Source organism: Microcaecilia unicolor, chromosome 7, assembly GCF_901765095.1.
Source record: "Microcaecilia unicolor chromosome 7, aMicUni1.1, whole genome shotgun sequence".
Lineage (NCBI taxonomy): Eukaryota > Metazoa > Chordata > Amphibia > Gymnophiona > Siphonopidae > Microcaecilia > Microcaecilia unicolor.
The window spans coordinates 183,436,698-183,461,348 of NC_044037.1; the positions used below are offsets into that span (position 1 = coordinate 183,436,698).

The following is a 24,651-nucleotide window of genomic DNA, read 5'->3' on the forward strand; positions in this document are numbered from 1 at the left end:
TTATGTGCGTTTTTCTGAGCAAAAAAGGTGCCGGTACTCAAATGTTAGGCCGTCCTTTAGGGGTGGGGTGGTCACTAATGGACCCACCCCACAATAGCCAAGCCCCCTACAACCAGTCACAGAACCTATGACAAGGCAGAATTGGTGTGTGGAGCCTGAGCTCTTTCATTAAACCTTGGGGTCCATGGGTCAATTTTTACAGACAATGGAAAAGGTGCCAATACTCAGTACCCCCAAGTACCCCCTCTAAAAAGCCCTGCTGCTTATAGACACTTGTCTGTAGATTTTGTTGTACTTGTTGGTCAATATGATATCATTTCTAAATGTTGTACTTCATTGTCGTATGCTTGAATGATTCTTGGATCAGATTTAATTCTCGAAATAATAATATATATACCAGAAATGGTCTCTGTCACTGGAACATGGGGTTTGCATATGTGCACCCCTTCACCCATGCACAGATGTGTTGATTTGGGCCAAACATAATCAAAGAGGTATGCAGCAGGATAAGGTGCTCCAAAGGAGATGATGAGCTCCAGCACCAATGGAGGAGAGGTGTACTGTAGCACTCCAGGAGATGTGTGATAAGAGTGAAGAAGATGAGGGGAAGGACGGGAATGGAGAGGGTAAGGAAAGAGAGAGAGAGAGTGGATGCTTGGAGTGGAGAAGAGGAGGGGAAGAAAGCTAGAGGGGAGAGCACTCAGGCACTCGCACCATCTCTTTCTTCCCTCACAACCAGGTGCATGCTCATTTGCTCTAAGAACATTTTGGAGAAGAAATAGGAAGAGAGAGAGAATGTGCTGGGTCAGGGGGAAGGAGGAGAGCTTTTGGGGGTGGGGGAAGAGAAGGGCGAGAATAAATGAGAGTGAATCTGGTAGGGAAGGAAGAGACAGTGCAAGAGAGTGCCCAAGGAAGAGAACTGAAGGGATATAAAGAGAAAGCATGCCAGGAGGGAAGGAGGGGAAAGTGAGTGCTGGAAGGGAAGGAGATAAGAGCGTTCCTGGGTTGGGTTGGAGGGTGGCCCATGCTCGAGCCACTGCAAATGTGGGTGTCTGGTATTACAGATAAAAATATCAGTTACAATGAAGCTTATCATGTGTTGCAGTCAGTGCTTATAATTTCCAGTAGAGCTGGCTTATTTAGCAGTGTCATTCAAATTCTTAAATTTGATCCCCAGGTGTCTGAGGGTGGGGATGCTACAGAGGCAGTTGTGGTTATTGCTTAAAGGGAACATCTAGTGGCTAAATTCAGAAACCACGAGCACAGTGTTTTAGAAGGACACATGGTCAATGGACCTTCACTGCAATACGCAGGCTAGGTGTGTTGAAGAGGGATATTAAATAGAGGAAAAATCCCTGGTACTTTTTGTGAATGAAATTTTATGATCCTAGTTCAGGTTTTGGTTGAATTAGAAGTACAAAGGAGCCAGGAGGAAGCAGTTGGCTCAGAAAAAACAGAATCATTTGCTAGCAGAGAAATGAAAAGAAGATATGAGACATTTCCTTCTTGGTCATGTTTCCTCTCAACTCTTGGCTTATTGTACTGGTCCTTCTTGTTCATTTTGTTCAAGGGTTAAAGATGCAATGCAACAAGATAATTCTTTTTTTGTAGGCCATTAACATTCTGTCCCTGCTTTATTTCCGAAGTAGTTATACTATATTAATGAAATGACCCCTGTTTGAAATTTAACCTAACAGGCACACAAGCTAGTAAATTAAGTTATGGCTGTTGGTCACTCTTTTCAGGTCTGATATAAATGAAGCAGACTCTAAACTGTTTTCTTCAATTTTCACCTTGATACTCGATGATTAATCTTTAGCATGCTAATAACTTCTGGCTTATATTTGCTGTCACCCATCATTAGTTCAGATTAATTTGGCTATTTAGCTTAGGAAAATTGACAAGTTGAAAAATGATACAGAAAGTACTACTTAGTGCTCGTAGTTAGCCTATTAACCTCATTATTTGACATGGTAAATGTGAATGAGTGACTGGGGAGTGTTACAGTAGTGGTGATGGCTAGGAAATAAGCTAAAATAAAGGCAAGGTTTGTGTGTACCATGCAATAGTGGAGCTAGGGGTCAGACAGATAATCTACTATGGTTATTTATCCTGATACAGTATAATACTTCCTTTCATATATTTTTCAGGATGCTGTCATTCAGTCATTGTATCCATGCTATAGCGGGGGAAATGGGTATTAAAGTTTGTGTAGATTACTCAAAAATGTCCCAGAATATTTGAGAATTAAGCAAATATTTTGAAGAAAATAGAAGACTAAATTTTGGCACGTAAGAGAAATTACAATGGAAGAGATGTGTCCTTAAGTCACATATTAAAGGTAATATAAACACCTTTTATAGAAGACATGTACATGTCACTAACCAGTCTGAAGATACAGTGTCTGCAGTTCCACAGTTCAAACAAAGGTTTGAGTTCTTTATGTAACCCAGCAGTTGAAGGCTTGTTTTCTGAATGTACCTCAGAGAATTACATGATTGCCCATGCACAGAATTTTTTGTATAGTAGATGGGTGGCTAAACTCAAGGCAAGTTCTTTGTACAGTTAATCAAGATATAAGGAACTGGTCTAAATTACAGTGTGTGTAGCAAGCTAGTCCAGGTACAGAATGGGTGTATAGTCAGTCACCCTATGTATTAAAGGCTTGGGAGAAGAGCCAGTCTTTTACCTGCTTCCTGGAATAGAGGTAGTCTCAAGTTATGCGTAGCCCCTCTGAGCATACACAATTGTATAATTTTCTGGGGTACATTCGATGCTAAGCCAGCTTTGCACACCTCCCTCCCCAAGTCACAATGCTTCTGTAGCTTGTGAGAGCATTTCTGCCCACCCTCTTCAGCCAGAATCGCCCAACCCATGCCCAGGATTTTTCCAGTTTGGGAGATCACTGTGGGGCATGAGACAAGGGAAGATGCCATTATGAGAAGCTGGGGAAGCCTCATCATGAAGCCATCAATGGTTCATGCCCAAGTACTTCTAATGGTGGCAGCATGGCTGGGGCCAGTTTCTTACATGCTCTCAGTGCAGCATAAGCACTGTGTCTTGAGCAAGGTTGCACTCCCTGCATCTTCACCTCGTTCCCCCAGCACTCAGAGTATAAGACTAAACAGTTAGTCTTTGGGGTGGGTGATACATATGACTGTGGCATTGAGTCCCAAAGGGAGATGTCTTCCCACCTATGGCATTTTGGAGGATCTGCATGACGTGTATGCTTATGGGGTGTGCAGAGTGTGCCAGCTTGAAAGGAGTGGGGATGCTAAGTAGAGGCTGACCAAATTTCAGTTTCGATTATGGCCCCGAAACCAGCTGAAAATCCTTTTACAGCCCAGACTTGATTTCGGCCAAAAGGTTATTTTAATTTTCAAAGCTTAATTACTTTTGGAGAGCAAAAGGTTACTGACCAACACAATAAAATTAAAATTTGCTCTGTTGATTGTGGAAACAGAAGATCTGGTAAAGGGTTAACATTTAAAGAACAAAGTCACAACTGCCCTGAGGAAAGTTGTAGACTTTTTAACAAAACCTCAGTGGGGTTTCTATCATGGGCTTGAGGCTGACTGAAAAAACCAGGGTGGGAAACAACTCCCAATTCCCACTACGGGAGAAAAAAAACACCTTAGAAAAAATCAGTACAGTCTGTTAAAAATCCCAAAACATTTTCCAAAATCTTCTGTTAAACACAAACTTCCTTTTTGTCCTAATTTAATTCAATTGTTTCTCAAAAAAACTATTAAAGCTTTTTTTTTTTTTTTTTAATTTAAACCCTTTTGCCATCTTGAGCTCTCTTGTCTACTAAGAAGTTTCTCACCTCCTGACGCAACTTCAGCGAAACAAGATGAGCTCCTTGTTGGGGTGTCAAAGCTTTGAAAGTTTGGGACGTTGTGAAATGATGATAGTGGCAGTGCAGAGTTTGACACCAGAGCAGTAGCGGCACAATACAGCACAGCTGGAGAATTCAGCTAAGTGTCACGTGTCTTACAAGCTTTAATAGTTTTATTGAGAAACAATTGAATTAAATTAGGACAAAAAGGAAGTTTGTGTTTAACAGAAGATTTTGGAAAATGTTTTGGGATTTTTAACAGACTGTACTGATTTTTTCTACGGTGTTTTTTTTTTCCTCCCATAGTGGGGATTGGGAGTTGTTTCCCACCCTGGGTTTTTCCGTCAGCGTCAATCCGATGATAGAAACCCCACTGAAGTTTTGTTAAAAAGTCTACAACTTTCCTCGGGGCAGTTGAGTCTTTGTTCTTTAAATGTTAACCTTTTATCAGATCTTTTGTTTCCATAATCAATAAGCTCTATTGAGGTTAACTGTGTTTATAATCTTGTTTATTACGGATTTAGTATTACACCTCCTCTGTTTTTTACTACAGATTGTTTGAGCAATTTCACTCTGTAGGTTTTTCGGAGGAGGTTGTCGGCCCATGATAAAAGCCTTATCAGGTGTGTCCACTGAGTTGGTACCCTTGGCTATTGAGGCCTCTTTGCTAAAATCATTTAATATATATCTATTGATAATGACACAGTTAACTCATAGAGCCATTTAGAGCATATTGTTTAGTTTCTTATTCTTTCTTGCTCTATGCAGATTTGTTAATTTTTTGACAATTGTAATTTTCAGCCATGTTCTGGGTTTCAGCCAAAAATGACCATGTGTTTTTGGTGGAAGCAGACAATTTGTGTCCCTTCCTTCTGAAGATGAGTTGCCCCTCCAGGACCCTCTGTGCCCCCTGACTCCCACCTCCCCCACCCGTAGGTCTCCCGGGCGTATTTTACAATCCATGGTGTTTTAGGGGTATAGTTGGAGCAACGGTGGTTCCCAGTTATTCCTGCCCATTCCAGCTCTGCTCTCCAAATTGCCGCCACGACGGGAGCATCGCTCCTGCCCTGACTACAGCACTAGACCACCAGGGATTGAAAGGTAGTCCTGGGGGAGGGGCTAGTCTTCATATTCTATTTTTTTAAGTAATGCAATTATGATCTTTCACAATAGTTTATATGGTAAATAGAGTGCTCCAAATAAATGCTTTTGATAACAACATTTTAGCAGGAATGTAAGTCTGTAAATTTGGGATGATATGCTCCTTAGAAATGAGTCTCTCTATGGAGTTGCATTTTTCTGTTGATTAGTAAACACTTTGCCATCTTGAATTGATCTTATGCTTCTACCTAACTCTGTCCTGTTTATGAAGGCAAACAATGGTATAATTGTGAAGGAGAGGCATTTTGATATTTATTTATATAAAAAGTTCTTTTTAAAAGCAAATGTATATTTAGGTTCTTCAAAAATAATTTATTTTCCCACAGGGCACATACATTCTTTTGGCGGACTATTTATACTTAAATAGTACAAAGAAAACAAGTTTTATAAACTTATCAGTAAACAACTCATCGCAAGTCCAATGGAGTCGGAACCATATTTATGGATTTAAGTATAATGTTACAGTGCATACTAAGATGATGTAACTCAAACAATTTTCTGTGTTATTTTGTACATTGTTCTAGAGAATAAATGTAAGACTTGAAATTTAATTTTATTCCTTGAACATTGATGAGATTTCTCCTAACCATGTACCATGGAAACCTGCATTTAAAAAATGTATGCTAATTAAACCACTTCACGAACAGAAATTGCTGCTGAAGTTCATTTTATAAAACTTGATGCTTTGAGCCACAGCCCAAGGCTAAAAAACAAACAGAATTATTATTTCCTAGCAGCGGCTGGTTGAACAAGAGGTAATATGACTTCAGTCACCCTTTCTGTGTATTATCTGTAGCTACAGCTTGTGAGTTCTAGGTCTACTCCATTCTTTTGGTAGTTAGACCATATCTTACTCAATACAGTGTGAAACGTTATTGGGTAAAATCAAACGAGTTGATTTTAGAAGGGTTAGGTGTCATTTAAATATTCAATTTAGCTTACACATTTAAGTAGCAATTTTAGAAAATGTTCTTGCAGACATTTTAGAGAGGCACATTCAGGGTATGGGCTGGGCGGTCCTTCAGATTGTACATGCACTGTATTCTGTGTTTTACAACTTCAGTGCACGTATACCTCAGATAATTTCCTTGTCTGCATGTATACCTGCTTCAAGCTACTGCTCTTTTGCACCTGAGATTTAAGAGGTGCTTGGGAAGGGGAAATTGCCTACCTTTCAGGAGTTCAAACCACTTGGCAATGTAATTGGTTTCATCAGCAGAGGGAAGAGAAGAAAACCTTGCAGGCACTGAAGTAATCTGAAGGTGGGTGAATCAGGAAATTGAAGGAAAGAAAACCTGTATAATACTTAACGGAGAAACTTCAACAAAAAGACTGCCTGTGGGTAGTTCTAGTGAAGTTACCATGCACTGTCACTGCTGCAGATTGTGCAAATCACTTAATGCCATTTCAGTGCAGTTACCACATGACAAAAATTTTTCCTGTGTAGTAATTGCGTGGGCAAGTGTAGGACCTCCCCCTCCCCCGTGCTACCTAGAGGCTTTGCAGTTAGTGCTGAAATTACTGCACTAATCACATAGGCTGTGGTAGCGTTTTTAGCTCGCGGTAGAAATCAACTGGTAGTAAACACCAAGATGCCCATAGGAATATAATGGGCGTCTCAGCATTTACCGTCAGTTGATTTCTAAAAACGCTACAGCAGTTTAGTAAAAGACCCCCATAGTAACTGCAGAACCGTACCACGCTTTAGTAAAAGGGCCCTAAATCATCTCTTTGGTTGAAAAGGTGCTTCCGTGTTCCCCATTCTTTCTCCCTTTTGGTTCCCTTATTTCTACAATCAGTTTGTACATGGTGTCGGATCATCATTTTAGGAATTTAATATCCCTCAGTTAGATTCCTCTTTTTATAGTTCTTCCTTCCTTTCTTTTTCAGACAGAACCAACCTTCGCCAGTCAAGAAACCAGCAAAAATATTTCACTATGGATATAGATGATGAAGAAAATATGAGTAAGGATCATGCAGAATAACTTGATACTGAAATTTTTTCTTCATGCTTATTTTTCTTATGAGATTACCATGATCAAATGTAATACACACTAGAAGTTATTTTGTGTGTTTAGTTTTACTCCACAACTGTAAATTATTTCAGATGTATATCTATTGAGTACTTGTACTCACTACATAACACTGAAAATTGCTTCCTTATGAAGTTCAGTAAACAAAGATTTTGCACGTAATCATTGTTGGAGCTGATTCATCTGTACTGGCATAAATTACATTGGATATTATGAAGCAGTTCTCTGGGGGGGCAAGCAGGATGACATCACACATGTAAGTAATATGACATCCAGTGATCCTGATGACATGGAGCATTTTCCAGAGCTGTTTAAAAAAATGTCATGGAATTCACATGCAACGATCTCCTTGCAGAGCCCCTTCAGTCTATATTTTTGGCTATTGAGCAGGATGTAAAACATTTCAGAAAGATGCTAAAATATTCTTTTTGAGGAAGCTTTCTTATAAATTAGGCAATGTATATTTGTGTTTTTTGATTTTACCTATTTGAATGTTATAACTGTTTTGTGTGTGTTAATTGTGCAACCTCAAAAATGATATGGAGTTTGGACCAAAAGACACATGAGAAGAGACTAGAATACCTAAATATGGGTACCCTAGAGGAAAGGAGGGATGGGGTGATATGATACAGACATTAAAATATTTGAAAGCTATTAATATGAAAATAAATCTTTTCCAGAGAAGGAGAAGCAGTAGACCTAGAGGACATGAAACGAGCTTGCAATGCAGGGGGGTCAACGTAGGAGTAATGTGAGGAAGTACTTTTTCATAGAAAGGGTGGTGGATGCCTGGACTGCCCTCCCGCGGGAAGTGGTGGAGATGAAAATTATAATGATTCAAAAATGCGTGAGACAAACACAATGAATTCCTATGTGGAAAGAGAATGGAAGCAAAACAAAATTTAGTAGTACTTAGACGGTAACTGCAATATTTGAAAAATAAGGCCAGTGCCGGGCAGACTTCTGCAGTTCTGTTCTGTGATTATGGCTAGACTCATCTGGATGGGCTCGAGTGGGCTTAAGACGGCAACTCCAGTAGTTGGGGAGTATGTCCAGTGCCAGGCAGACCTCTACAGTGTGTGCCGTGAAAATGGCAAGGACAGATTAAGATCAAGAATATATATTGCAGCACATGTTATGAGTTTATCTTATTGGATAGACCATACAAGTCTTTATCTACCGTCATCTACTGTGTTACTGTATAGAATAGTTTTAATCAAAATTGAGGTGTTATAAATAAGTAGATACGTCTTGTCATTGTGGTCTGCTATTCACTCCAAGTATCTAATTTTTCATGATCGAACCTCCTCAGTCAATTTCCACTCCCACATTTCTGTTTGTTAGGAACAAAATATGGTTTCTTGTCAATACTGACGTAAAAGGATAATCCTAACCTTATGGAGAAGATAGTGATAACAAAAAAAGCTCTCTATTTTTAATCACTTGTCCTAAGCAGTTACTTTCTAATAAAATCTTTTGTAATCAAACACTTTTTGTATTTTCTTTTTTCTTAAAATATTACATCAATATAGTTTAGCAATTTCCAAAGAAATGGTGGAGCAACTATTTCCCAGAAAGCATTACCAAAGTTTTGAATGCCTTCTGCTTCAAGAGAGTTGAAGCCTTTTCAGAACAATCCCAGCATCACTTTTAGCTCTTAGAACTGTACTCACTGCTTTCTCAGGACCTGAAGCACAAAACTTACTGTGCTTGCAACATTTGCTTTAGACAGGTTATAGCCTGTCCAAGTAATTCACAGAAATTTCCGTTCACAGAGTGCGTACCTTTGACGTGCAAATTTTACTGCAGGTCTGGAGCTGTCCTTATGGGGAGCAGTCTGCTGGCACTGTATAGTGTCAGCAGACTGCTCCCCTATAAGGTAGCCGCTCCATGCACGCACCCCCAGCCCAACCCTACCTTCACTCAACATTCCTGGTGGTCCAGTGGACCCCTCTTGACCCCCTTCCAAAAAATACCCTAGTGGTCCAGCAGACCCCTTCTGACCCCTAGGGGCATGGTTGGTAGTCTGACTCCTCCCCCTGACCCGCCCCCTGTGCTGGGCCAGACTCCCTGGTGGTCTAGCGAGATCCTACCTCCCCCCCCCAATATAAGGAACAAAACCTCCTTATATGGTGCTTAGGCTCCTCCTAGTACATCCCAGGTTTTAAGGGTTGAGGGAGTAGGATCCTGTTAGGCCACCAGGGCTATTAGTGGACACAGTGGGGGTCAGACCACCAACCATGCTCCTAAGCATCTTTTGGAGAGGGGAGGTTGGGGGAGTCCACCGAACAGCTGTGTTAAATGCATTTTTGCAGCTTCGAGTTGCAAACAGCAACTGATACACAAAGGGGGATTCGTGCATCTCATTTGCATGCCGTCCCCTTTGTGCATCAGTCGCTATTTTCTTCTCAGCAAGTTCTCCTGCAGCATCCATATTTAACGGGTGCCTTTGTGCATCTGGCACTCAGTCACTACAGTGTAAGTACATTAAGTGAGAACTGTTATGGGAGGAAATTCTAAACAAAAACTGACCAATCTGTGGTGGTTACAACATAAAGGGTAAAATTTTGCCCTTAGTCGTTTAAGGGGATCTTGGGCGTGCTCTTCATTAGGCAGAACTGACATAGTATGACAATGTGCATATCCAGTAGAATACTGTAAAAAGTCAAAGAACAGTTAATTAAAAAACTTCAAACTGTTCAAAACACTGCAGCCTGTCTAATTTACAGTGTCTCTCGCTTTGATAGAGCCACCACTTTCTTAATTAGGCTTTACTGGCTACCTATTAAAGCTAGGGTTACTCAAGATCTGTGCCTTCTTTCATGTAGTAATTTATGGTATAACCCCTGAATACATGCAGCCACACAACTTCCTCTGTGAAATGCAGTCACTGGAGCAAGAGATTATTTAACACTACATTTCCCCAGTTGCAGGAAGATTGTCTATAAATCAGTTCTAGCCACTGATTTCACCTATCAAGGCACAAAATGGTGGAACTCCTTACCAAAGTCAATTAAACATCAATGTAATTATCTTCAATTCCTAAAATCTCTGAAATCATATCTCTTTAACAAATTCTTGAGAATGGAAAACTGCTTCTCTGGCTTACTCAATATCATGCAGTTCTGCAATTTATTCAGTCACATTCTTGTACTAATTCAAATTTTCAATGTATTATATTTATAATAACTTAGGGGCCCTTTTACAGAGTGATGGTAGGCCCAATGCGGGCTTACCGCTCGCTCTTCTGAGAGTACCACTGGCCCAACATGGCAGCCAGCGGTAGTCCCACCCCGAGAGTGCGCCATTTCCGGGGGAAGAAGAAACCCTGGAAATGGCTTGAGTGGCAGTAACCCAGCGGTAACTATGCTGCCCGGTTACCGCCAGGTAAGTGCGGGAGCCCTTATCACCATCTCAGTGGGTGGCAGCAAGGGCTCCCTGTCGCATGGCCATGTGGTAAGAGTTCTCTTACCACATGGCCATTTGTGTCTGGGGGCTTTTTACCTGCTGCAGTAAAAAGGGCCCTGGCGCATGGGAAAATTGGCCCCCGCTGCTAACACAGGGCCCTTTTTCCCACAGCTTGGTAAAAGGACCACTTAATGCAATGGGACTTCTTGTTACTATAATGATTAATCTTTGTTGTAAGCCACATTGAACTCAGTGACACCTTAGGATAACATCTTAAATAAACTACACAGAGTGGCAGATGCAGCTCTGGCTGACTTGTTTTGCAGAGTAGATGGACCTTCCAAGTCTATCTGCCAACATTTGCTGTTTACTATTGTTTTATTGATGAGAAACGTTGATACCAGGATGGAATATTCCTTATGATGTCAGAAAGAGAGCAGTAAAAATATCAAATCACAATACAGAGCATCTCCAAAGTCTCTTCCAAAAATGTCATAAATGCATAAACAACCCATCTAAAATAGACATCTATTGAGGAGATTTGTATGGCCACTGTTTGCAGATAATCTTCTTGCTATTTGGGCACTGATTTGTGATGCAATAGTAGGTTTGCACAGCCTGCCTTCCGGGTCTGTTCAAAAGGGGTAGAATCCAGCTGTGTCCACCAAGGCCCGTTCCGTTTTCAGTGGGTGCCTTTCTTAGCAGAAGGACATTTTTCCAGCAAAGGTAGGGGATTTCCTGCCTATGGATAGTATTATTTATCTCACATTTTAAAGGCAATCCTTAACCTGCTCGTCTTCAGAAAAGGCAAAGTTGTTTATGTTTAATGTTTGTTCTTAGAGAACAAGGACAGTGAGCCACACATAATGTTCTTCCATTCATTGTGGAGGTGTATAGTTTTCTGGTTGTAAATAAGACTGAGGGGGTTCTGTGAGGCAACATCTTTGCTGAAAGTTCCATGCCTCCTTTGGAAAGCTTTTCCAGAAGGCTCAGAGATGTTTCATGTCATTTGCATTAAGTGTTGTCACCCACAAGTGAGACTGGTATCTTGTAGTCCTCGGAGGAAGCCAATTGCAGGTAAGCAATTTTCTTATGCAACCATGCTTGATGTAGATTTAACTCCCTTAACAGCCCAACCAATTCCAGCATACTGAAGTATTGCTAAGGAACTGTTCAGAGATTACTGGACATTTTTGATCCATATAGAATGAGCTTGGTTCATGACATGTATTTCCAATTTGGGTTTTTTTGTGTTTTGTAAATAGGTGTTTTAATACTCTTGTTTTACAAATAGCAATAATTTATGCTCCCAGTGGGTTTGAGTGGCGAGTAGTTAGCACCCTTCTTCTCCACCGTTTGCACAGATTTTCATTCTTGGCCAAAATTCAAAGAAGGGAGTAAACCTCTACTTATAGCTCAGACAATGCACTTGAGTCTTAGCAAAAGGGCTAATTGGACAGATTAGCTGATTTGTTTTAGGATTTTTTTTGTGTAGTCTCTTGTCCTTATCGTAAAGGGCTGCGCGCTGCTCGGTTACCGTCAGCCCCCTTTTGCCACAGCTTGGTAAAAGGGGCCCTCAGTCTTATGTATATACGTCTTTACTCTGGTTGGCTGGTAGCCTTTGCAGTTCTCTCCATATGGTTGTGTGCAAGAGGGTTGTTGCTTTGTTGATGTTGGTGCATATTTGCTTGAATATACAAACCCTTTTTAGTTATATTTATTTTAACCTATAGTTGGTATCATTTTTTGTAATGAAATTTATAGCACATAGCTTACATCTGTAATTATTGAAAGTCATATTATATACTATGACTGACAAAATTTGAAATATATGATATTGAAGCAAAACTACGGGTTACTTTGGTTCTCAAAAACGTGCCACTTAATCTTTCAAAAAGTGGATTACCAAAATGAGTGCACAGTATACTGTAATTTCTGTAGAAGGAAGTTATGAACGTGGTCTACTGTTAAGATGTGTTGTTTTACTGTTAATTTTAGTTATTTCATAGGTCTCATTTCATAAAATGGGACGTGCTACAATGCCATATTTTGGTGGTAGCCCACGTTGATAACTATGCCTCTATAAATAGGGTTTAATGTAGGAATGTGCTTTTAAGGGCCAATCCTATAAAAGTGAAATGTTGAATACCGCTTATGCTAAATTGATGCAATAACTTCTAACAGTATATAGTGGCATATGAGTGTATATGGTTCCTGATTATATAGGTATATTTAGAATGACCTTTTGGTACATGTGACAATGATACATACCTCCACAGATCCCCACTATTGGACCATGGCATCAGAAGTCAACATCTTTTTATTTCTCCGTTATTTGAAGTCAATGATGTAGAAGACACTTGTATTACATATAGCCATCAACTGATTTTATTATTTTATTGGTCAGCAACTAGAGCTTCATCTTAAATTGTCTAAATTTGTTAGGAAGAAAAATTAGAAGCTTCTTTTCTAAGGAAACAGGATGATCACGTTAGTGTAGTCGAAGTTCCTTTGGAGGGAAGTTAACATGGGCTTCCGTTAAAATGGGTTATTTTACTACAAGTTGTGCTATTTTAGCACAGGGTTCCATTTTAGGCAATGAGACCCTGTGTTAAAATATCGCAACTTGTAAATTAAACTGTCTCAGTGGTGCTCCACGTTCATAAATTCCCCCTTCTTTATGTTTTACTTTTGGGTTTAGAGGGAGATTCTATATAAGGCGCCTAAAAAATCAGTGCTGACTAAGTGTATGCTATAATGAGGTTCCGATTATAGAATACTCTTGGTAGATATTTCAGCGCATAAATCTACGTGCATCCATTTACACCGATTAAATGTAACGTAAATCCCAGCACGTAGATCTAGGCGCACTGGGCCATATTCTATAACTAAGCATGTAAATTTTGGAGCGTCCACAAAATGCCCATTTCCTCACCCATAACCATGCCCCTTTTCGCCTGCGCATGTTAGAAGTTCGGCGCATATCGTTACAGGATACGCTTAGCAAATTGTGCGCTTAAATTCTAATCGGTGCGAATTACTGCTCATTATTGCTTGTTAAGTGCTGATATCTGCACTCAACTAGTTAAATTTAAGTTACAGGCATTGTTGTAGAATCCGTGCCGATTGTGACGCCAGTCTCTGGTTTTCCAAGCAGTGTGCCTCAGTGGAACTTGTTACAGATCTTTGCTAGTTTGTAGGTGATCTAATGGGATTTCCAGTTACTGCAGCGGTTCTGTCAGTAAAACAGCTTGTTTTATAGACTGTAGATGTACTATTTAGTATTGACAAAGGTAATGTAAAACGTACCTTGTCAATTAATTTTAGGTAGTCCTTTATAAAGTTGTTTTGCCACTGACTGCTGCCCAATACTACATAAAAAAATAATCTGTTAATTGGTGCTATAAGAAGTCTGGCACATGACAGCTAAATAGGCCAGTGGGGCTTGAATTTTTCAGTCATAGCTCTGTCTTTATCTTTAGACATCATGCATAAGCTTACTGCTTTCATTCAATATTGTCCTATCAGCACCGATGGAATCCAGAACTAGTACAGCTTCTGTTAATGGTCACCAGAGCCTCACAGATCCATTTGGTTGTGCCAACCTTTTAAAAATATTATTAGCTTATTGTACACCTGACCCATTTTATAAAAGGAGAAATTAGAACCCAGCATGGCTGTTCGGAAATGTTTAACATTCAAAATATTTAAGCATTTTTTAAAGAAATGTTCCTATCAAAGCATCAAGTTATGATTGTGATTTTTGTGAGTGCTCGGCTTTTTGTTTTTCTGACTTGCCTCTCTGTCAGAATTTCTGCCTTGCATCTAATATTCTGGATTGTGTACTGGTTTCATTTCCATTGGGCTAGATTCATTTTGTTGAACACCAGTTTTTATAATCTTAAAAAAATGAAAAAAGATGTTGGCTTCTATTGTTCAAAAGGCCAATATATGGTTCTCTCATAGACTATGGAAGCTTTGTAAAGGAAATTTTGTGTTGAAAAAAAAATAGTCTATTAACTTATTTTTGTAATTGGAACATGTTTTATTTAGGGATTTAAGTAAAGAAAATTTAACAAAAAAAACAAAAAAAATCTAATTGCAATAGACATGTATTCATCCAAGTGATTCCCATGCCTGCCCTGGTGACATACCTAACTGGCCTGGTCTTAAGAATATCTGTAATAAACATGCATGAAATAGATTTTCATAGTAGGCCTCAAAGATATGCAAATCTGTTTCATGTATATTCATTATGGTTTTCTAGAAAACCAGACTAGTTAGGTGTGCCTCTAGGACTGGATTTGGAAACACTGGTCTATCGTGCACCTCTCCTAATGTCTTATACTAGAAGCCTTTTGACCATGAGTGGGGATCCATAGAGGTTACTATTATACATTCAGAAAACTAGAATCACAGGTAAGTTACCATTTTGTATTTGAAATGTGTAATATATTTTAATAATACAATGGCACATAGAGATTTTTTTTAAACATTGTCACATACCAAATATACCTCTTATGTTGCCACTTAGGTTGTATATAATAGCTGTACAATACTTGAAATAGTTTTTTCTTTTTGGTGACATACATAACCAAGATATAAGACAATTTAATAATTAGTTTTTAATATGGTGGTAATATAACTATTACCCCACCCCCATTGTATTTTATCTACTAATTGTTTTAATTTATTTCAAATTAACCAGTACTGAATCTCTACTTTGTCTTTATTTTTTGGACTTTTGTTCTGAGCGCCGAAAGGAGTAACCTATCGAGCTTTTGCTGGAGGATGTTATAAATGAAAATTTAATAACTGTTCCATCAACTTTGTTAACTGGCTAGTGGTGTGTGCATGTGTATCAATGCAACTTAAGGAAACAATTTACCATATGCAAGTTCAGAGTAGCAATCAATTTAAATGCAGAAACAATGGATCTAGGTTTCAGATCTTCATATCTTATATTTTTTTGCAGACTGTTCATAGTGCTTGAGGTTTTGTGTTCTAAATGCCTCTAACGACTGCAAATGTATATTCCCCTTCAGTCACATTGTTTAAACAACACATTAGACAAACCCAGAATTTCCGACATATTGGCTCCAATTGACAGACAAAATGTTTTGTAGCTTTCAATATTAGTCTTTCATATTTTAGAGAGAACTCATAATGTGGAATGAAGAACATTTTCACCATTACATAAGTTTCGCTTTACTGGGACAGACCAAAGGTCCATCAAGCTCAGTATCCATTTCAACAGTGACCAATCCTGGTCACAAATACCTGGCAAGATCCCAAAAGAGTAAAACAGATTTTATGGTGTTTATCCTAGGAATAAGCAGTGGATATTCCCATCTTAATAATAGTTTATGGACTTGCTAAGCTGCACTCATGGGCATAGTTTTGGGGGGGGGGGGGCGAGCTGCCACCCCATCCTCCAATTCCCAAGCCGCCAGCAGCCTCTGCAAGAAAGAAGCATGCATGCTGCTTTAGACCTGCCCCCGGAAGCCTTTCTTTCTCCTTCAACTTCCTGTTCCCGTGCAGGTGGGAAGCTGTAGGAGAGAGAAGGACCTCCGAGGCAGGTCTAAAGCAGCATGCGTGTTTCTTTTGCTGAGTCTGCCGGTGGCTTGGGGGATTGGAAGACGGAGGAGGGTGATACCGGGTGCCACTGGAAGACTCCGGGGAGAGAGACACGCCCCACCCTTTGCCCCCCCAAATGAAACTGTTAAACTACACCCATGGCTGCATTAAGAAATGACCTGCATGTTAAGCCCATTTCTAGTGTGACTGTAAATTTAGCCCTTTTCTATTATATGTTTTTCTTTGGCCACGAGCTAATGTTAGCATTAGCATGCAGCCATTTAAAAAGATTTCCATGGAAGCTCTTACCACTTATTCAGGAGGCGCTAAGGGCTCCCATGTTATGGACATGCTAACTGGTTAGCACAGCGGTAATGTCAGCATGCTAGCTGATTAACGCGTCATGCCCATTCTCTGCCCTTGACATGCCCCCTCCTGAACCCCCCCCCCCAAAAAAAAATACCTCATGCTTAGTGCGTGCAGATGGCAAAACTAATAGAGAACCCTTTAGCATATCCTGCATTAAGCCATTTTTGCTGTGTTAGCTGTGCATTAGTTCCTAACGCAGGTTAGTAAAAGGGCCCTTTACCCCCGGATTCTATATAGCGCAGTTAGATTTCCGTGTGGAAACTCAGACAGATTCCAGGTAATTAGCATTGTTAACAGCTCTTAAGCAATAATGAGCACTAATTGGCAGTAATTAGAATTTATGTGCACAAATCCCTAAGCATATTCTGTAACGCAGTGCGCCTAAATTGTAACACTTGCAGCTAAAAAGGGGTGTGGTTATGGGTGGAGAAATGGACATTTCTTGGGCGTTCCAAAATGTACATCTGTTATAGAATATGACCCAGTGCTACTAAATCTACACACAGGGATAGACACCATATTTTCGTTGGTGTAAATGGGTGCTCTTAGTTTTTGTCACAGTGAAGTCCACCTAAGCGTATTCTATATACCACATATAAATCCAAGCAGTTCTTATAAAATACAACAATGTCCGATTGTTCTAATTCTTTCTGGGCGTTCTTATACATTCCATTCTAGTTGCCAGAGTTACAGTTAACAGACTTACATGCCCAATCATGTCAAGCTGTAATGTGGTTTAAGCAACTGATTATTAAGCTAAATTGCTTGCTTATACAGTTTCCTTAATTTGCATGAGAACACAGATATTCTAAGCTAATCTATGTATCAGCTTAATTGAAATGATAGCAGAGAAGTGACCCCTTAATAGTAGACTTTCAGTGTCGCATGTAGTTGTTATACAGATGGTTGCTTTGAGGTTTCTCACCTTTAAATAACATTACATCATAAATCATGCTGAGTCAGACCCAAGTCCATGAAGCCATCATCCTGTCTTGAGTACTGACCAGTCTGGGTCACAAGATCCCGGAGAATAGATGAATTGTGGCTCATTTCCAAGGAATCAACTTCAAAGAGCCAATGTAGAAATCTCAATTGGAGCAGATGGGGCCAGAATATACAACAAAATAGTCACATAGAACCCAGCGTCTAATACTTTCAATTCCAGAATTCTAATTCAGGCAGATTTGTTAACATGAAAAAGTCATAGACCTCAGTGGCAACTCGTTTCATAAGAGTCAGATCAACAATTAGCTCGCCTTGCCTCTTCACTGGTCTATAGTAACTTTTAAATTTAACTCATTTTACTATTTTGTTATACATTCTTTTCATTACAAAATTTTTTTTAGAATACTTTTTTCTTTTATGTGAAACTTTAAACAAATTCACATCCAACATTGGATTTATATTCTTGACACATTATCTCCTTAGGGGACTCAATAGCCAATTAGATTGGGGATCCTTATTGTGACAAAAAAGCTTTTTTAGTTCCTTCTTGAGGGTTTTAGCTTCTTTCTGATTGGTGAGGAATTGTGGTATGAACCATTTAAACATAGTCCGCTTTGCCGCCATGTTTAAGGAGTTGTATATCATGGCCAGCATTGTGGTAAGTAGGTTCTAAGTATAAAGTATGCTTAGTTTTGAGCTAGAGGTTTTTTAATAAATAAAATTTTTGAATTTGTCTTTCTAGTGGACTGGACCCTGATGCAGCACAAGCAAAACATGCCGCATGTCGGCCAGCGGTCCTTTTGTCTATAACAGCAAACTAAGCTAAGTCATTTATTATTGAAAAAAGTCTTGATTGCGATATGAGTTAAACAATTTAAAGATCAGATGTGAATTTGTTTAAAGTTTCACATAAAAGAAAAAAGTATTCTAAAAAATATTTTTAAAAAATGAAAATAATTTATAATAAAATAATAAAATGAGTTAAATTTAAAAGTCACTATAGAACAGTGAAAAGGCAAGACGAGCTAAGAGTTGATCTAATTCTTATGAAACAAGTCACCACTGAGGTCTATGACTTTTTCGTGTTAAATCTGCCTGAATTAGAATTCTGAAATTGAAAGTATCAGACGCTGGTTCTATGAGACTATTGATTTCCAAAAAATAGCACAAACTTCCGTAATTCTACCTGGCTAACACATTTTTATGGACATTTCCTCCAGGAATTTGTCCAAACTCTTTTGAACCCCACTATGTTATTTGCTTGACCACGGTCTCCAGCAATAGATTCCACAGTGTAATTATGCTCTGCATGAAAAAATACTTTCAGTAATTTATTTTCAGATTGCTAGCTGTTGGTACCATTATATGTCCTCTTGTTTTAGCATTGTTTGACAAGTTAAACAACTGCCGCCTATTTAATATCTTGCACTTCATTCATGAGTTTATAACCATTTATCTTCTCCAGCCTTTTCAGCACATAAATTGTAAAAAAGCTGGACCCTTATTTAAGACAATACTGAGAGATGACATTCCTGGGCTAGTGTTAGTTAGTGTATGTATCCTGCAAATGCAAGACTGTATAAGCACACACCGCTAAGCCAGTTACAAAGAGATAAAGGAATCTATAAATTTTACATTTACAAGATCCTGCAACGAAGGCGTTGTAAGTTACTCTTTCTGGGCACTACAGGTTCAAGCAGCACTGATGTTAAAGAGAATCGCAACCTGGACAACGTCCCATCCAAGGACAGCAGTATGCAAGCTACAGTGGAAGGGACTCAACTTTCCAATGGGGGTGGCAGCAACAGAAAACGCCCACTAGAGGAGGGCAACAATGGCCACTCCAAGTTTCGACCCAAGAAGAGAAAGAAAACACCAGGTCCTGTTTTACCAAAAAATGCCCTAATGCAGCTCAATGAAATTAAACCTGGCTTGCAGTACAAGCTGATGTCTCAGACCGGGCCAGTTCATGCTCCTGTTTTTGTGATGATTGTTGAAGTTAACGGACAAGCATTTGAAGGCTCTGGTCCTACCAAAAAGAAGGCTAAACTGCATGCTGCTGAGAAAGCTCTAAGGTCGTTTGTTCAGTTTCCAAATGCATCTGAAGCACATCTAGCAATGGGAAGAACTCTCTCTGTAAACACGGACTTTACCTCTGACCAAGCTGACTTTCCAGATACACTCTTCAATGGATTTGAAACGCCAATGCAGTCAGAAAATAACTTTTACTTGGGACCCAATGGAAATGGCTCTTTTAACTCAACCGGCGACTACGGTCTATCAAATACTGGCTCTAGTAATCTTGTCCAGTTGCCACTACCCACACCATCTCCTTATCCTTCAAGTGGAAAGAATCCTGTAATGATTCTGAATGAGTTGCGTCCTGGTCTGAAGTATGAGTTTGTCTCAGAAAGTGGAGAAAGCCATGCTAAGAATTTTATAATGGCAGTGACTGTAGATGGTCAAACATTTGAAGGATCAGGAAGGAACAAGAAGCTTGCAAAAGCACGGGCTGCTCAGTCTACGCTTGCATGCCTTTTTAATATGCAGTTGGACCAAACTCCTTCTCGTCAGCCCATTCCCAGTGAAGGGCTCCAGTTACATTTACCCCAGGTGAGGAAAAATATTAAGTATACTTTCTTAACTATTTTGCTTCAGGCACAAATCAAATGCATGCTGTTTAAAATGGTTAAGATAATGTTTTAAATGGTAATTGACACAAGCAAAACCCTTAATGTTCATCCTCGTTCTTTTGGGTTTTTTCCTTTATTTATAGAGACATATTAACAGTTATGGAAGCTCTTTCTATAGAGACTTTTCTACCTTAAATGAAATCAGCACTCCATCTTACTGTTCATGGTCAGAATTCTATGCCAGTCTCTCCCCCCCCCCCCCCCCCCCCCCCCCCCCCCCCGTTGCCAATGCTGTTGATACCGTACATCCTGCAGTTTGTATAAATATAGCATAAAAGGATGAAGAGCTGCCTCAAGGAGTAAGAATTTTAACAAGCAACTTGTGATCTTGGTAATAACTTGTTACATAAAAGTACAGACAACTTAATTTAGTACCTAAAGAAACCAGGGCATGATTAGTGAAAGAGAGCTAGAAAGCAAGTAAAACACACACAGATTGATATGCAAAAGCACTTTTGTCGTTAGCAAAGCTAATCACATAAATGTTTTGGGGGGAGTTACTTGAACTGTTAATTCTGGACATTTAGGGCACTGTTTACTAACGATAGAGACACCCACTATATTCCTATGGGTGTCTCTAGCATTAGCGCACACCTACAGCACAGCTTAGTAAACAGGGCCCGTAAATTGTTATTCAGCCAAACTTTTTTGTGTGAGAAGTGGTTAAGATTTGAAACATTTAGACATATAACATATATCTAAACTACTAAACATGCAAGTTAAATGACCAAGCAGCCTGCATCAGCAGCAGGCGTAACGTTGAAATTTCCAGCTTAGATGGTTCAAGTTATGTGTTTATTTGGATTTATTATCTGCCTTGATGAAGAGATTCTCCCAAGCTGTTGCTCAAGTTTATACAAGTATATTCAGCAGCACTGCCTAAATGGATAGCACCATTGAATGACGGTATAATTTCAAAATGTCTAAGTTAAACATTTCACATTATGCATTTACAACCCAGCTAAATATTGTAAAGTATTTTGAGAGAAAACTAATACTATATAATGTGCTGTTACTTTAAAACAATGTTGTAAAGATTGTTCTCTGTTCCCTACTGCTTTGATCTAGATCAGTGTTTCCCAAGTCCAGTCCTGGAGTACCCCCTTGCCAGTGAGGTTTTCAGGATATCCACAATGAATATGTATGAAAGAGATTTGCATAATGAAGGCAGTGTATGCCAATCAAGTTCATGCATATTCATTGTGGATATCCTGAAAACCTCACCGTCATGGGGGCTACTCCAGGACTGGACTTTGGAAACACTGTACTATAGAATATCATGTTCTTGCTCAAATGACTAGAGAGCAAAGACTACTTAACAGGCTGATCTCCTGTGGTTAGAAGGATGGCTTCATAGCTGCGATAGGTGTAGTGATAGAATATTTATTTATTTATTTATTTATTACATTTGTAGCCCACATTTTCCTACCGATTTGCAGGCTCAATGTGGCTTACATAATACTGTAAGGCGTAAGCCTAGATCGGTAGAGAAACAAATACAAGGTTATATTGTGGTCGAATAAGTTACAATTGATCCAGGCATAATGGGGTCAAAGAGGGGAAGGTTAAAAGTGTCCAGTACGATCTTTGGTTTAGCTGTGTTGCAGAGTGTAGGCATTTATGTAGGGTCAGTAGGGTATGCTCTTCTGTACAGGTTGGTTTTTAGTGATTTCCTGAAGTTTAGGTGGTCGTAGGTTGTTTTCGTTGCTTTTGGCAGTGCATTCCATGGTTGTGTGCTTATTGCTATTGGAATGCATACTTGATTTTAATAGGGATGTACAGATTGGTGCCATATGCTGTAGCTGTAAATGTAGGCTTCGGCATTGAATTTCCAGATATAGAGAGCTGTCTAAAACCTAGCCGATTAAATGCAAGGTCAGGCACTTAACTTGCTATGTAACACCACATAAAGATAGGATTGTATTTTATGCAGGCCTGTTTATGCAGTTGTCTTAACCGGTTAACTGCCGACTGCACCCCTTTGCCCCAAAGCAGCTGGTTTCAGCTTGAGCACTAACTGGACATTTTCTCAGCATTATCTGGTTAACTGCCCCTGAAAATACCCAGTTAGCCCTGGACAGACAATTTAAACGGCCAAGAGCCTCTCCAAGCTATTTAAATTGCTTTTATAATGGGGCCCATTGTTTATAGAATAGGGACAAAAGTCTGTTACACACGCAACTTGCAAATTAGTGCCAATTAGATTTTAATGTCAGTTATTGGTATTTATCACAAATGATTTGCCTGTTTAGTACTAATTAGTTACATGGGTAACTGGCCCAATTGCACACTTATGTTTGGGCGACATATATAGAATTTGGGGGATAATGCTTATAGGAAAAATAAAACAAAAATTTAAGGTGGCTATCCATCAATATCTACAACTCAGCTACCGTTTTTTCATGATCGCATCCTAGATGGTGGTTTGTGAAACCTTTATTGGCTTATATGCCTCTATAGCAGCAGCTGGTACGTAAATAAGTGCCATATCTGCCAACATTCAGAGGCACTATCAGGATAATGCTGCTGAGTCTTACAGACTGCCTCGGCACTATCCAAATAGTGCCAAGCATGAGTGGAGGGTGGACATTCTGGGTGTCCAAACTTAAAAAGCACAGCTACCCAACTCAGCTGAATATAGCCACTATCCACAGCTAGTGGTGGTCACCGCTAAGCATATATATTCAGCTCCGCTTGCTATCCAGATAGTGATGTTGAATGTATGGAATACATTTAAATGCTGTGTCTAGTGATTTTAAAACATTCTGACTGTGTTGTTTGAATATTGACACAATAATGCATAATACAGAATACAATGATTGCATTTCATTTTAGAAATACATTGAATGGCTCTGGCATCCTAGTCAATATCAAATATCAATAGCTGGGGTATTACTAGGGCGGGGCTTCCCAAAGCTGACCTCTTAGTGACCCCTTAGTCGGGTTTTCAAACTATGCACATGAGATAAATTTGCACACACCACCACCGTATCTCTGATGTGTGCAAATTAATCCCATGCATATTTATTGAGGGTTTCTTGAAACCTGGCTAGCTGTAGGGTCACCAAGACAGATTTGGGAATCACTTTGTTAGTGTGATTATACAGATCCATGTTAGAGGTGGAAATTTGATCATGTCCTGGCTTTATTCTGTTGCAAAACAAGGTAGACACGAATTTCAGCGAATTTACTTGTAAATGGCAAAATATCAAGCTGAAATTTAAATCACATTGTTATTCCTCACTTTGAGTCTTGTAATATTCAATTGCGAACTTAAATTGTATTATTTAAAGTTTTTTTTTATTTAAAATTTTTTAGTGGAGGAAAAGACCTCAGGTGTCTTAGCTCAGCAGCACATATGATTTCTAAGTGCTGGCTGTTCATAGACTCCTATAGTATCATTGGTCAAAAACCTCCATTCTTCATAGTAACTTTTTTATGATTTTTAGTGTGTGCGCTTACTGTTTTCATTACAACCCCTTCTTCAGTACTTATAATCAAAGGAATAATGTAAACATTTTGAAAGCACTTAACTTAGCTTTCTACTCAACAGGGCTCTCCGTTTCACTTCTAAACCAGGCTTCGTCAGTGGACTGAGTGCTTCCCAGTCTCATCCTTGTGCCAAAACTTCAAACATGGCGTTCTGTGGCTCAAAAGACTTTAAATAATACAATTTAATTTCACAGTTGAATATTACAAGACTCACAGTGAGGAATAACTTAATGTGATTGAATTTGCAGCTTGATATTTTGTCGTTCTGTTGAATACATGGAGGTGTAGTCCTGCTTTTCTTATAAAAAATCATGACTACTTCTGTACATGCATTGAGGTAGAGCCAAGATGAGCCTGTTCCCTCTTGATATGTGACTCTATGGTCATCCTAAATAATATTGTGAAGGTATCCAATTACATTTACCTTAGGTGGTGTCTATGTTCTTATCACATGCTTTCTTGAATTCAGACACAGTGTTAGTCTTTACCACCTCTACCAGGAGCCCATTGTACATATTCTACCACCCTATCCATGAAGAAATATTTCCTTAGGTTAGTCTTGAGTCTGTCCCCTTTCACCTTCATCCTATGCCCCCTCATTCCACAGCTTCCTTTCAGTTGAAAGAAACTTTCCTCTTATGCATTATGCTACAGTGGTATTTAAATGTCTCCTGGCTTCTTCCAAAGTATACAAACTGAAATCCTTAAATCTTTCTCCATACTGACCATTTTAGTAACAACCCTTTGGACTGCCTCCATCCTGTTCATATCTTTTTAATGTACATTCTCCAAAATTGAATGTATTACTCTAAATGTTGTCTTATTACTTGTAGGAGGAGTGGCCTAGTGGTTAGGGTGGTGGACTTTGGTCCTGAGGAACTGAGTTCAATTCCCACTTCAGGCACAGGCAGCTCCTTGTGACTCTGGGCAAGTCACTTAACCCTCCATTGCCCCATGTAAGCCGCATTGAGCCTGCCATGAGTGGAAAAGCGCGGGGTACAAATGTAACTAAAATAAAATTAAATACCAACACAATTCTATCTGATAAATACCCAGGCCAGAGGTTTCTTAAGGCTTTAAGTGTCAAACCCAGCTATTTGAATTTTACTTTGGTTGCAATTAATAACCAATGAAG

General features: G+C 39.3%; 1 protein-coding gene across 4 annotated transcripts in view; it reads left to right on the forward strand.

The window, feature by feature from the left end:
- Positions 1-24,651, forward strand: part of ADARB1 (adenosine deaminase RNA specific B1) — a 418,661-nt gene that overhangs the window by 318,658 nt on the left and 75,352 nt on the right. For 3 of the 4 annotated variants that reach the window (XM_030208743.1, XM_030208744.1, XM_030208746.1), the window contains 2 exons: positions 6,890-6,964; positions 19,022-19,944. In XM_030208743.1, the coding sequence (XP_030064603.1) occupies positions 6,890-6,964; positions 19,022-19,944 (998 nt within the window). Of the gene's footprint in view, positions 1-6,887; positions 6,965-18,073; positions 19,945-24,651 lie in introns of those variants that run through there. The other variant, XM_030208742.1, reaches the window with a different exon arrangement.